At 40.2% G+C, this 12,578-nt stretch overlaps 1 protein-coding gene across 1 annotated transcript; it reads left to right on the top strand.

The window, feature by feature from the left end:
• Positions 1–864: 864 nt before the first annotated feature.
• On the top strand, positions 865–2,131 carry LOC121953789 (olfactory receptor class A-like protein 1). Its single transcript, XM_042501012.1, has one exon. The coding sequence runs from the start codon at positions 898–900 to the stop codon at positions 1,861–1,863; it is 966 nt and encodes a 321-aa protein (XP_042356946.1). The 5' UTR covers positions 865–897; the 3' UTR covers positions 1,864–2,131.
• Positions 2,132–12,578: the final 10,447 nt, after the last annotated feature.

The following is a 12,578-nucleotide window of genomic DNA, read 5'->3' as shown; positions in this document are numbered from 1 at the left end:
TTGTGCACTTGTGAGAAATGGTCTTTACATTCATTACTAATTATCTGCTGTGGGACATGTTGCTGTTAAATCATGCAGCCCACCCACACTTATTTGCCCTTACAACATCCTCATAGTTTAGATTTAATTCCATTTTTAGAACTTTTATTGCTCTGGATGAATTACGCAGTTGTAAATTGGATGCTGTGTCACGCTCTACAAATGAAATTGTGGGCGATCCATCATGCAGACTGAGTGTAACGTCCTCTGGCTTTTTACTTTGGTTCAACTTTCTCCACTGGAGGACACTGTGGTGTTGGTATTAGACCCAACCAATACAGGAGACATCTCTTTAACAGGTAGTGGCTTTTCAAATTGATGACAGAAATTAAAAATACAAAAGCAATATGAAGGTTCTTATAAGGAAATCTAAATATGGGAGCAGTAATTAGAAAAAAAAAGTCTCAATTGAGTGAAACAGTGACACTGACAAAACGTTTTAATCTTTTCTGAGTATAAACACGAGGCTATTATCCGCCCGTTAACACCATTTTCAATGTCCACTGGTGTAAATGAATCCAAACACAGTTTTCTCTGTGTTACCCTGTCTGCCTGAACCCCAGCGAGGGGACAGAATCAGTCATCTGGATTGATCTCAAGTAATTGGAGTCTGAGGGAAGAGAAGTCAATGGAGCATGAAAAACAGATCCAACAACTGTTACCTGTTTGCAAGTATAAGAGCACAAACAAGCCGACTACTTCAGGAGAGAGGGATCAGGGACATGGTCCACCTCAGATCTTGTTATCTTTGACTCTTCTCAGGTACACGTGCAAACTTCTGAAAGGATATTTTTTTCTGCTATCATCTTGAATGCACCTGTTTTATTTCATCGGTAACTCTTTTCTACTCCTGCAGGGATGGCATCAGAGGAGTTTGTCCGCGGGATGCTCTACCTGTCCCTCACTGTTGTGGGAGTCCCCGGTAATGCCACCGTCATCCTGGCATTCCTCCTCCTGCTCTACCAGGAGAACCGCCTCCTCCCAGCTGATGTCATCGTCCTACACCTGGCTTGTGTCAACTTCCTAGTGGTTGGAGTTCGCTGTCTGCTGGAGACCCTCGCGTCCTTTCGCCTGGCCATCATCTTCGGAGACATCGGCTGCAAGGCTGTGATCTTTGTCTACAGAACATCCCGTTCCCTGTCGATCTGGCTCACCTTCGTCCTGAGTGCCTACCAGTGCCTCAGCATCGCCCCTCCTGGATCACGCTGGGCCTCCGTCCGTGCCGCCGTTGCAAACTATTTGGGCTTTGTGTTCCTTTTCCTTTGGCTCCTCAACACTTGCATGAGCTCTGCAGCCATACTCTTCTCCTTCGGCACCAAAAACGACTCCAGTACAACAAGCCACAGCATCAACGTACAATTCTGTTACGTCAACTTTCCTTCAAAGTTGTCCAAAGAGGCAAACGGGGCGGGCCAGGTCGGCAGAGACGTGGTGCCCATGGCCCTCATGACCTTAGCCAGTCTGATAATCCTGGTCTTCCTTTACAAGCACAGCCAGCAGGTTAGGGGACTTCGCAGCAGCAGTAGTGGCGGCGGCGGGGGCAGTGGTGCCGAGCAACGTGCTGCCAAAGCCGTGGTAGCACTTGTGACCTTGTATGTGGTTCTTTATGGGGTAGATAATGGGCTCTGGGTGTACACACTCACTGTGAGGAAGACCATGACTTCCTCGCTGATCTCTGACCTGCGTATATTCTTCTCCTCGCTGTACGCTGCACTGAGCCCCGTGGTTATCATTGCATCTAACAGGAAGGTGAATGGCAGGCTGAGGTGTGCCATACAAGAGAAGGCTATTCAAGAGAAGGCCACGAGTGTTTCTAGCATGTGAGTCCTGCTGGGAGGGCTGATTACTGACTGAAAGGGCAGCAGAGGAAGATGATGAGGACTGAAGGGCAGGCAATACAGGTGAATAGGGTAAAAATGTTTACATAGAGATGTCACCATGAAACTTCCCAGATTGATCACTTATAATCAGATAATTATTTTTTTGTTTTACAAGTTTTCTGAAATGTTTAAATATGCAAATTAGACAATATCTCATTGGTTTTGTGCTGATTTGAAAAAAATGTTTAACGCCAGAAGGAATTTTGGATACTTTCAATCACTCACTACATCAGCAAATACTGGCAACAGCCATATAAAATCCATTTTTACCAAGAAAAGGAAAAGAAAAAAATCTATAAATCTGGCTATGAATGATGAACATACCCCTCTTTGGACCTTTGTCACATATTTAGGAATTAGACTAGTAAATTTAGTGTAAGTGTTACTGAAGTGGAGCTTTGATGCTCAGAGTATTAACCCTTTAAAGCCTTTAAAAATGTATTGTAAAATGCCATACATTTTTAGATTAAAAATAAGACACTGCAGGCGAATAGGGTAAAAAATGACATATATATCACTATGAAACTTCACTAGTTGATAACTTACATTAAGACTAATATATATCGTATTACCAATTTGATAAAATTTTATTTTTAAAATTTTCAAATACCTGATAAATTTTGTTGACATATTCGAGTGAAAAAAAATCTGCAGGGAGGATTTTGGATTTTTTTGTAATCACTCCTTAAATGAGCAAATATTGTCAAAAGCCATATAAAATCCATTTCACCATATTTAAGAGAAAGGAAAGTTATATAAATTAGCCTATAAATGGCACATGAACAAACCCCTCTGCAAAAAAGTTAAATATATAAAGGAATAAAAATTGAGTGTGTGTAAGTGCTACTGAGGCAGAGATTTTTGGCTCAGAGAGCAAGAAAAAAAATTTTTTCTGACAATGGTCATTTGACATTATCTAATTCATTTATACATTTCCAAAACAGAAATCAGACCTAAAACAAACACGTAATAGTGTATTTTGGATGTTTTTCTTTTTACTAATTCAAGAAAAGACATGCTATGGGAGAAAACCACCCAAAAACTCAAAATTGACTGGTTCATAAAAAAACTGGTGTGTCTGGCCTGTGTTTGGGTCATGCATGGGTCATTTTGTCTTTGTATATATTGGGTGTGTTATGTTTTGTAATATGAATCGCAGGATGGACTCTTCTTTCCTTTCTGGCTGTGAATTAAAATATATATTTAATATAATAGTGATGTCTTTCAGTTATTTATTAAAATATCTTATTCATGAGACTTGTGTCTAGTATGCTGTGAAATAACCGATGAGGATTTGTAGCTCTGAATGAGAAGGTGTGCCTCTGGGCCAGGAGAAAATTTTGTCTCACTGTCTATAATTAAAGAAGAAAAGAAGAAAACTGTCAACGCTGTGACTCAATACAGGTCTATATGAATCTCTGCTGATCTGGCGCTACGTGGCTTTGTTTGTTTATTCGTTATGTTCTCCCCATCGTAATTGGGTGGAAGAATTAAAGCTGGGTGACTCAAGGCTCAATGTGGCTGTCAAATGACTTCCAGCTGCCCATTTAGCTATAATTAAGGCTTTGAATAGAATCAGCTAATTCTAATGAGGCAGGTTAATTGTGCAACAGAGAATCGGTTAAGAACCTGATGGGGAAAGTATATTCTTTAGAGGGGGAAAAAACATGAAAAAAATGTTCATTACTCAATACCAAATTATTCAATACAATGCTGACAATGTAAGTCTGAGTTCATGGGGTGCAGTTATAAGAAGAAGAGTCACAAAGGGACATTTTGGCACAAGCCCCTGAAGAGTTTTCTGTGACGGGACTGTAATGTGGGAATTTAGGAGTCATTATGTAATTGCCATGTCTTGGAGAAGCAAGGGCAGAGAGACGGGGTGAGGACATAACAACCCCTGTGAGTGACAGCCCAAAAGACATAAAGTGGGGCTGCCAGCACTCTGTGATCCTGCAATAACTCTAAAGTGCAATCAGTGCAGCGCTATTCAACTGCTGCTGTCGCAATGCAGGTGAGGAGGAGGAGGAGGAAGAGAAGTCCTCTTTCTGTGCTTGTGTAGAACTGTTGCATTCAGGTTGACATGAAAAGGTATAAAATGAGGTTGATCTATTGTCAGAAACTAACAGTCACATTTATTGTGAAAGTTGGTACCATTAAAACCCCTCTTTAATCTAAAGGAAAGCTCTCTCCAGATGACAAATTCCATGCGTTTTACTCTTCAAACCACTGAAATCTGATTGGCACTTTACACAGACTCCGGTGGAATGAAGGATAGAAAACATGGATGGTTTCATTAGAGCTGCGAGCGTGCTGGCACCTCCGGTGAGGAATCACTGGGAGCGACACTTTTGACACCACAACCCTTTGAATGATGTCATCCTTTCTTTCTCTGCTGGGAAAGAAGTGGCAGATTAGTTAAAAGAAACACATGAAAAACAGGTTGTGCCAGGCCGGCCTCTCCCTGCGCAAGACAGGACCTGTTTTCACTGTTTTCCATCCTTCTGGAGTCTTTTGAGCTTCAGTAAATGCAGGGTGCTGTTAAACATGTAGAGACCAAACCCACACAAATGTAACCCTCTATTACTGCCTCACTCTAAAAGCACCTGCAGCTCTCACGTTTCCCCTCCGACACTTATTTCTGCGGCTTAAACAAAACTTTCAACACCTGAGAAACATCTCTACATCTTCACTGCAACTCACCTGCGAGAGGAAGCGAGACGTGTGACAAAAATAACACAACCAAGCACCATTTACCAAACAAATAAACCTACAGATTTGAACTTTTCTGCGTTTTTGTCTCCTTAGTATTCAACACAAACCTGCACAAAAGCCACATACACACACAAAAAAGCTGTCAAGTCGTCCACAAAGATCGGTCAAATAAAGTCAAAGGACTGCAGTAAATCCCGTCATCTGTTGCACCCCTGCTGCATCTGATGTCAGTCTGTTTACCTGCACCAGGTACAGGCGTTTTTGTCCCCTGTCTCCACCAATAGCGATGCAGCAGCAGGGTTAAACCTCGCCCCCTTTTCTGCCTCGAAGCCAGTCCACACCCTAATATAGCTTTCTTTACCAAAACCCTCTCCTCCCCCCACAAAAAAAAAGTTTTCAAACACAAACATCGTGATTGAAATCACTACAATCACTTTGCAACATGCAGAAATATGTGCTGGTTATACTGATGCATGAACAAATTCATAACTAATATGGTAATACATGTAAACAAGCACTATCAAACAACACATTAACCTTCTAAAATGAATTCTAAATAATCAGATAATGACATAAAAGCAATTTCAAAGCAGCATCAACCTGTTTACATCTAAATTATCAATTAAAAAAATAACCTTGAAAGTTCTTGTACTTAATACCATGAAAAAGCTTCTCTCTGATGTTTTTCTTTCAGTTAAGAAAAGTTCTGTCTGACTGTAGCAAGTAGAAACTTTGGGGCTTATTACTCTGGTGAAAATGTATCAGTAATAAACACATCCTGGGGTACTTTCAAAACCCACATTTTATGGAAATGACAGACGTAATAAGCCCTTTTTACGTTTGCTGATACCGTCTTTGCCTTTCCTTCAAAGGGATGTTTCTTTAGGCGTGTTGTTTAGAGGATTTATTCCTGTTTGAGTGAAGCTACTGATGGAAAATTTCCAGAAAAAAACTGTACTTTTATGTAAATCAGTTCATTTAGTATTTTTTTAGAGTGCAGGAGTGATTGTAAAAAAAATTATTTTTTTTTATCAGGGATTTAATTTAGAGCACTGCACATTTGGTGACCTTTTTGGCAAAAATAAGAAAAATATTTTAACTATGTGAAAGCGATGTACTCGAAAGTCTACGACCTGTATCTGCCAGGAGGTGACATGACTTTAACATGATTTTTATTTGATTTTTTGTGCTCTAAAGTTACATAGTTGTATGTGTGACCCATTTCCTCGCATCCGCCCAGTTTAACTGATTCTCTCAGACAGGGAACACTCACGGTCGTGTTTCAGCTTGCCTGGAATGCTGCACTGCACGAAAGCAGCGAGCTCTGTACTCAGGATGGTGAGAAGAAGTCTTACAGAGTTAAGGTGAAAGTTTAGGCCTTTTTTTGTCATGATGAACACCACAATATTTCTCTATTTATCCTGATTAACACCGACTTTGTAGAAATGCAGGTTTAACATTCACATAAATTTCCAGGCTCTGGGGTTTAATGGTCAATTTTATAGTTCTGACAGCCTGATTTTACTAGACAATCTGGTGGCAGCACATTAAAGGACAGCCCAGTTGCCAGAAGAAAGTGTTGGCATTGTACAATTCTGCAAACCATCAATATGTTATATTTGCTATTTTCATACATAACATAGCAACATTACTACAGTGACGTAGTCTATGAGCTGAATGTCACAGGGAGGTGGAGGGGATGGTGGATGGTGTGTCACCTTGGCAAGACGCCTGCCAAACCGCAGACCAGTGTTTGAGACTAGCAAATAAAAAAAAATGGTTGTGATCTAGAAAGAAACTGCTGAATTTCTGGTGGCTTTAGGCTCCAAATGGTGTTCTGTAGCAACCCAACAATGTGTTTTAAGCAGCTTTTTAGGAAATAATGTGGGTGTAAAAACCCAATGGTGTGTTTCCAGCGACTTTTTAGGCCATACGTAAATGTTGGTATTTTGTAGTGAATCGTCTGTTCATTTCCAGCATCTTTTAGGCTCAAAACATGGATGTTTTGTAGCAACCCGTCACTGTGTTTATAGTGGATTTTGAGGCTCCAAATGGTGTTTTATAGCGACCCATCAGTGGGTTTCCAACAGCTTTTGAGGTAACAAATGGTTGGTATTTTATAGTAACCTGTCGCTATGTTACAGTAGGGTTTTAGGCTTTAAACATTGGTGTTTCGCAGTTACCTTTTGCTATGTTTTTAGCAGTTTTTTGGACTGAAAACGGTGTTTTGAAGCAACTTGATGGAACAGTGGCTTTATCAGCAACAAACCTGTTCTGTGGCGACTTATTGTTGTATTTATAGCGACCTTTTAGGCTCAAAATGGTTTTTAGTAGTGACCAGTCAGTGTCTCCAGCAGCTCTTTAGGCTCCAAACATGGGGGTTTTGTAGTTACCTGTTGACGTTTTCCCATTTGTGAAAGTGGCATGAAAGGTGTTGTTTTTTTTTTTTTTACTGTGAAATTGCTACATCATCTGCTGTGATAGTGGCATGCTAAACCAGGTATTTTAAGACAATCCAATCCAAATCATAACCAAACATTTGCCTTAATAAAAAACATTAACCCATCATTGTTCAAATGCAAAGTTTCAATGTATCTTTTTCATAATAACATGCAAATCTAACATATCTGTGATTTGAAGACAGATAAAAAACAGTTTAACAATTTGAGAAATACTTAGCTCACTAATTCAAACTTTTTAGTTTGATCTATACAAAAGCTGAAGTGTGAAAGTGGCTTGAGACAGGCTGTTTTCCCTTGTTTCCAGCCACACACAGCGTTGGTCAAAATGTAAATACAAACATGATTTAAGTAAAATTAGACATGTGAAATGAGACACTCTGATAAGCTATTCAAAGTTCTGGCTATAGCTTTATACGTACTGTATAGACGTATGAGTGGTATTGATCTTCTTATCTACATCTCAGCAAAAGGGCAAATAAGCTTTTCCCCCAATTGTAATCTAAAATCAGTGTACTCTATCGAAGCATTACAAGACAAAGCCCCCTCTAATTCCATCAAATTCCACTCAAAACAGAAAAAAAACAAAACAAATGCAGGTGGTGAAAAGAGCAAAATGTTTGCATGGCATACAAACATGGCTGTCCAAATACATACACTCCCTTTACAATGCATGTCTGCATAATCCCTGACAGGGAAGCTGTACAGCAGCTCACGCCCGTTTCCAGTGTGTCAGTGAGGACACGGACCACACTGGCGAGGGTGGGGGTTGGGGTTGGAGGCTCTGAGGCCCCGGGGCAGCTGCTTGCTGCAACTCCACCACTCTCAGGTAAGATATGCACTGCTGTGCTGAGACTTGAAAGACATTCAAGATGCACTGCACCCAATCCCGCAGTGTATCACAATATAAGGAAAAGAAAAAGGGAGAAGGAGTGTTGCATTGCTGAGTTGGAGAAGAAAACTCTATAAACAGGCATTGAAATGTTGTCATATGAACTTCTGAGAAAAAAAAACTGAATATTAATAATCTTTCACTAGAAAGACGGGAGTTACTGTTTGAATTGGTTGAACTGAAAGCTGAAACCTGCCCTGACGTGAACCAACGATCAGCATGTGCTACGTCAGTATTCTCTCAATATGTGGCTTATGATTTATTCCTCAGGGGTGAATTAGTTTTTGTTTTATCTTCACTCAGGTAGTCTCACTGAGATCAAGATCTCTGTTTAAAGAGAAAGATACATTTCAAGAGAGAAATAAATGTATATCAGGGAGGAATGGGCTTCACTGACATGTCAGTTTGCAGAGATTTATCCTTTGATGAGCCAATCCGGTGTCCCCGAGGGACGGTGATTCATGCTGAATGATGTGTGAATGCATAAACCCAGCGCACAGATTTTAATCTCTTTAAATGATTGCGGTTAAAAGGCAGCTAACACGGCGGGGCTCGAACTGGGGTCTTTTAAAGTTGAATTAAACTCCAGGAATAATAGCGAAGCTGTCGCTGCAACTGCCGGCTCAGTGCATTATTTCTTTATTTTGAATAAAATGCCTGAAAACTGAACCAAATGCAAAATTCAGCAGTCCTGCCTCTCTCAAAAACTCCAGTGACTTTCCTGAATATCATGCAACACTGACGTCAACCCAGGTCTCTACATACAGTAGTTACCCCAAAACACCTCAAACACCTCAGATATTCACATCTTATAGATGAATAAATGTGCAATGTTGATTTTAAATGAACCTGTATGCATATCTGCATATGTTAGCATTCAGATGAATACTGCAAGTGTTTTATTAGTTCTGCAGGTAAAGACACTAAATATCTTTGAACTCTGGGGAAAAAAAATACACAATCTCTACGTCCAGCCTTCTATCTAACCCTGAGCTAAAAAGTATTTTTCTCAAAGTGTTGAAAAGAGATGTCGCAATCAGAGCTGAAGGATTGCTATCAGGCCGATCAATGCATTTTTTAATTGACTGGGATCTGTTATTTTGAGCATGCGCCCCGCCCGGTCCTTTGTTTATGTTTGCCGTCACACGGGAGTCGTAAACAAAGAGCGTAATTTGCAGCAGATATTCAGGTTGTATTGTAATGCTACTACTCCAATAAGTAGAAACTAGACAAACTTAAGCTGCTGTACCATTTTAAGTGAAATTGAAATGTTTGTTCTTCATTTTTAGTGAACTAGTTTTACTATAATGCTGATATAAACAGAATTGTGACTAATTTTTATTTGGTGTGATGTTAAATTTCAGCTGTAACACTACTCTAGGGTGGAATTGTGATTATAAATCTCATTTTTAGTGCTCTGTACTTTTATTATGGTACTACACTAAGAGGATTTGAAGTGTGCATAGTGTTGCCATATTATTTGGGTAAATACAAGCATTGGGCCGTGACTCAGTATCAGCAGATACTCGATTTAAAATGACTGAAACAATCAAAAACTTGATTGGAACATCCCTAGTGTTGAGCTATTCATTTCATGGTACATATCTGAAGCCTTAAGGTCCGAAATGCTGAATATTCACGAGTATTTTCATGATGTTTAATCAGCCAGCAGGTCCAACAAAGACCTTTAATCAAAACGTAACATAACCTTTTTTATGTCAAACTCACACTGTTGCAGTAACGAGGATCCCGCCCTTTATCTTTCCCATCAACCCCCCTAAATGCCACAAAGGTGGAATTTTCCACGAGCCACTTCCCTGAGTTCGCTGTGGAATGCAGGCAAGATGGAGCAAGCCTGCAGAGTGCGGCATCTCGGCAGTAACAGTATGTTAAGGCGCTCAGCTTGTGCACATCATGTCCACCTACTTAATTCTCCCTTCAGGGGGTTTGTTAAGCTATTACTCAGAGTGGAGCTCTGCCCTGTAGTGTTGCTGGTTGCCACTGTTGCTGTTGATTGTCACAGGATCCTGCAGAGGGCCTGTTTTGGACCTCAGCGATCTCTGATTTTGTCCTGTAACTAATTTGTGTCGTCTGGATGTCTTTATCATTCATTTTGCTTAAGTGGCTTGATGCATTAAGTGATTCCGATGCATCTCTTGATTTTGTGCACCTAACTAACTCTCACAGAAACGCAGCAGGATGTTTTAACGCAACTCTAAATTCAAAGCTGTTGGAGACATTTATGACTGCTCTATTAAACAGACGTAGATTGCTATCTGCGCCTCGGAGCAACAGACCTTGTAAAGTTATACAACGTGGGCATGTGCTGACATAACAGCCACATATATCTCATCTTGCTGGTACCACCCTTCATACAGGTGAGGGCAGTGAAGGAATAAAGCGCAAAGAAAATGACAAGAACATTGTGCTCTTCAGAGCTAAAGTTGCTGTCTGTAACAGAGTGTACAGTCCTAGAATACAAATGCACATACTGTCAATACAGAGCACTTAAATGCATCACACAGTCCTACACTTTTAATGGGATGTATATAAGATATAATGCTCAGAGTGGGAAGTTGTTGGCATGTTATCATAAGGAGTGTTACTCAAATATTCTTTAAAAAATTGAATCTCCTTGTGCTTTTTCAGAATAAGTGGTGTCATTTCACCCACTTAAAACTGAATAATAGATCTGATGGATCCTTTGTGCATCTTACAGCTGCTGTCAGAGTAATTACAAAAAGCACGAGCGGAGCACTCACACAGAGTTTATACCAGTTGAGTGTATCACGGCATCACACCGAATTTAGAGGCTGAGGTGATTTTGCTCTCCACGCTCTGCTGATGTGGACCCAATCACAAATTAAAGACACACTCACTGGTTTTGTTGTAGCCAGCCAGTTGTGCTCCCATAATCCCCAAATGTCCAATCAGACTTTTGAGTTGACTTTTGAAAACATCATCGGTGAGCTGGGAGGACATTTTGAGAGTTTGAGTTGTACAAAATCAGTCAGGTCAGTGTATTATGAAAATGGGGCAGGAGAGAGTGCCACCTGTTGATTCTTTATGGTACTGCGGTAAAGAGGCAACTTGACTGATGCCAGTGTACTGAAAGGCAACATGGCTGATATCAATATTATTTTTATTTTTGTCTAAAATATAACAATATGATAAATGCATGCAGTTGAACTGATCAACACAATGAAAAGCCAAAACTTCAATAAGCTTCCCTTTAACTGAAATACAAGATCATTTGTTACAAGCTGGCCGCTCTGGTATCGTTTACATAACATTACCCACCAACCAAGTGTTTATTGATCTGGTGCGGTGCATTGCATCCTGGTAGTTGTAGATTTTCTACCCCTTGATCAAGAGCAAATGCCTCAGTCCTTTTTCTATGTTTTCTCTGGTCATGTGACACCAATTTCAAAATTATTTGCTTCTTTCTACTGCAGACATGGTCCAGGTTTATGTGAGGACCCTGGTTATATCGGTGAAATACTTCTTTAAGTGGCATCTAGTTGTGATGTTTCAGACTGAAATCAATTGACACTTCTTCAATGTGTCATATGTAGGATAACTACAGCAGACCAGCGTGAAAACGTGCATGGCATAGAGCCAGTGTTTGGTTTGTTTATTGTGGGCTAACAAACAACATGGTGGACTCTGTAAAACGACCCCCTCTTAATGTTGAGATAAACAACTCAGGTTTTTATATACTAATGAAAACATTTCTGCCAGTACATCAACCTAAATCCTACACACTGGACCTTTAAGTGTTGAGTTTGGGTTTATTTTGGAAAGAAATGTTTGTACTTGCAGCTGCAAAAAATGCATCAATTTATTATGACAGTCAGCAGCAGCTCTAAATCTACGTAACAGATTTATGTTTTGCATTTGTGTCATTTTGAAAAGCCTGAAACTTCAACAAAAGTTTGATGGACTGGTTTAAATCGGTCCCACTTACACAACTTCTCCTCTCCTCTATATATAAAGCAGCATATCCTCAAAGCTGTTTAAGCATCTGTAGGAAATCCAAGTTGTCGCACTGTCAAAAATCGACACATTTCAACAGGCAGTTTCAGACTAATTCTGGTCACGACTGGACTTACCGCTGGTCTTAATTGGTCTCTCTCACCAAACGAATGCTGAAACACTTCCAATCAAGCCATTTTTTCAGGCTTGTCACCGTCACACTTCAGTAAGGATTGAGTAACAACGTTGTCAAGGCAAAAAACATGATCCGAGTGACCACATAAGAAGCTTACTTTAATAAGACTGGAGAACATAAGAGCTGTGCGAGCATTTTCACTACAAAGCTGAACAACTGATGAACGTCACCTAATGATTCTCACATGTTTATGTCATAATGTGTGTTGTGTGCTTCTTTTCCAGCATTGCCCAGCACAGGCACCAGCTTACAATGCAGAGATGCTTAAAGCCCCTCCTGCACCCACAAAGCCAAAGCCATTTAAAAAAAAAAGAACACAAATAAGAGGACAGCTGAAGGGCAAATCTGGCTCCATTCATGATAATAAAGATATTTTTAGGTAAGTAGGCAGCAGAGACCACTAGCTCTCTACAGTGTCACAG

The sequence above is a fragment of the Plectropomus leopardus genome, chromosome 2 (genome assembly GCF_008729295.1).
Source record: "Plectropomus leopardus isolate mb chromosome 2, YSFRI_Pleo_2.0, whole genome shotgun sequence".
Taxonomy (NCBI): Eukaryota; Metazoa; Chordata; class Actinopteri; order Perciformes; family Serranidae; genus Plectropomus; species Plectropomus leopardus.
This window is presented reverse-complemented; position numbering and strand designations above follow the sequence as displayed.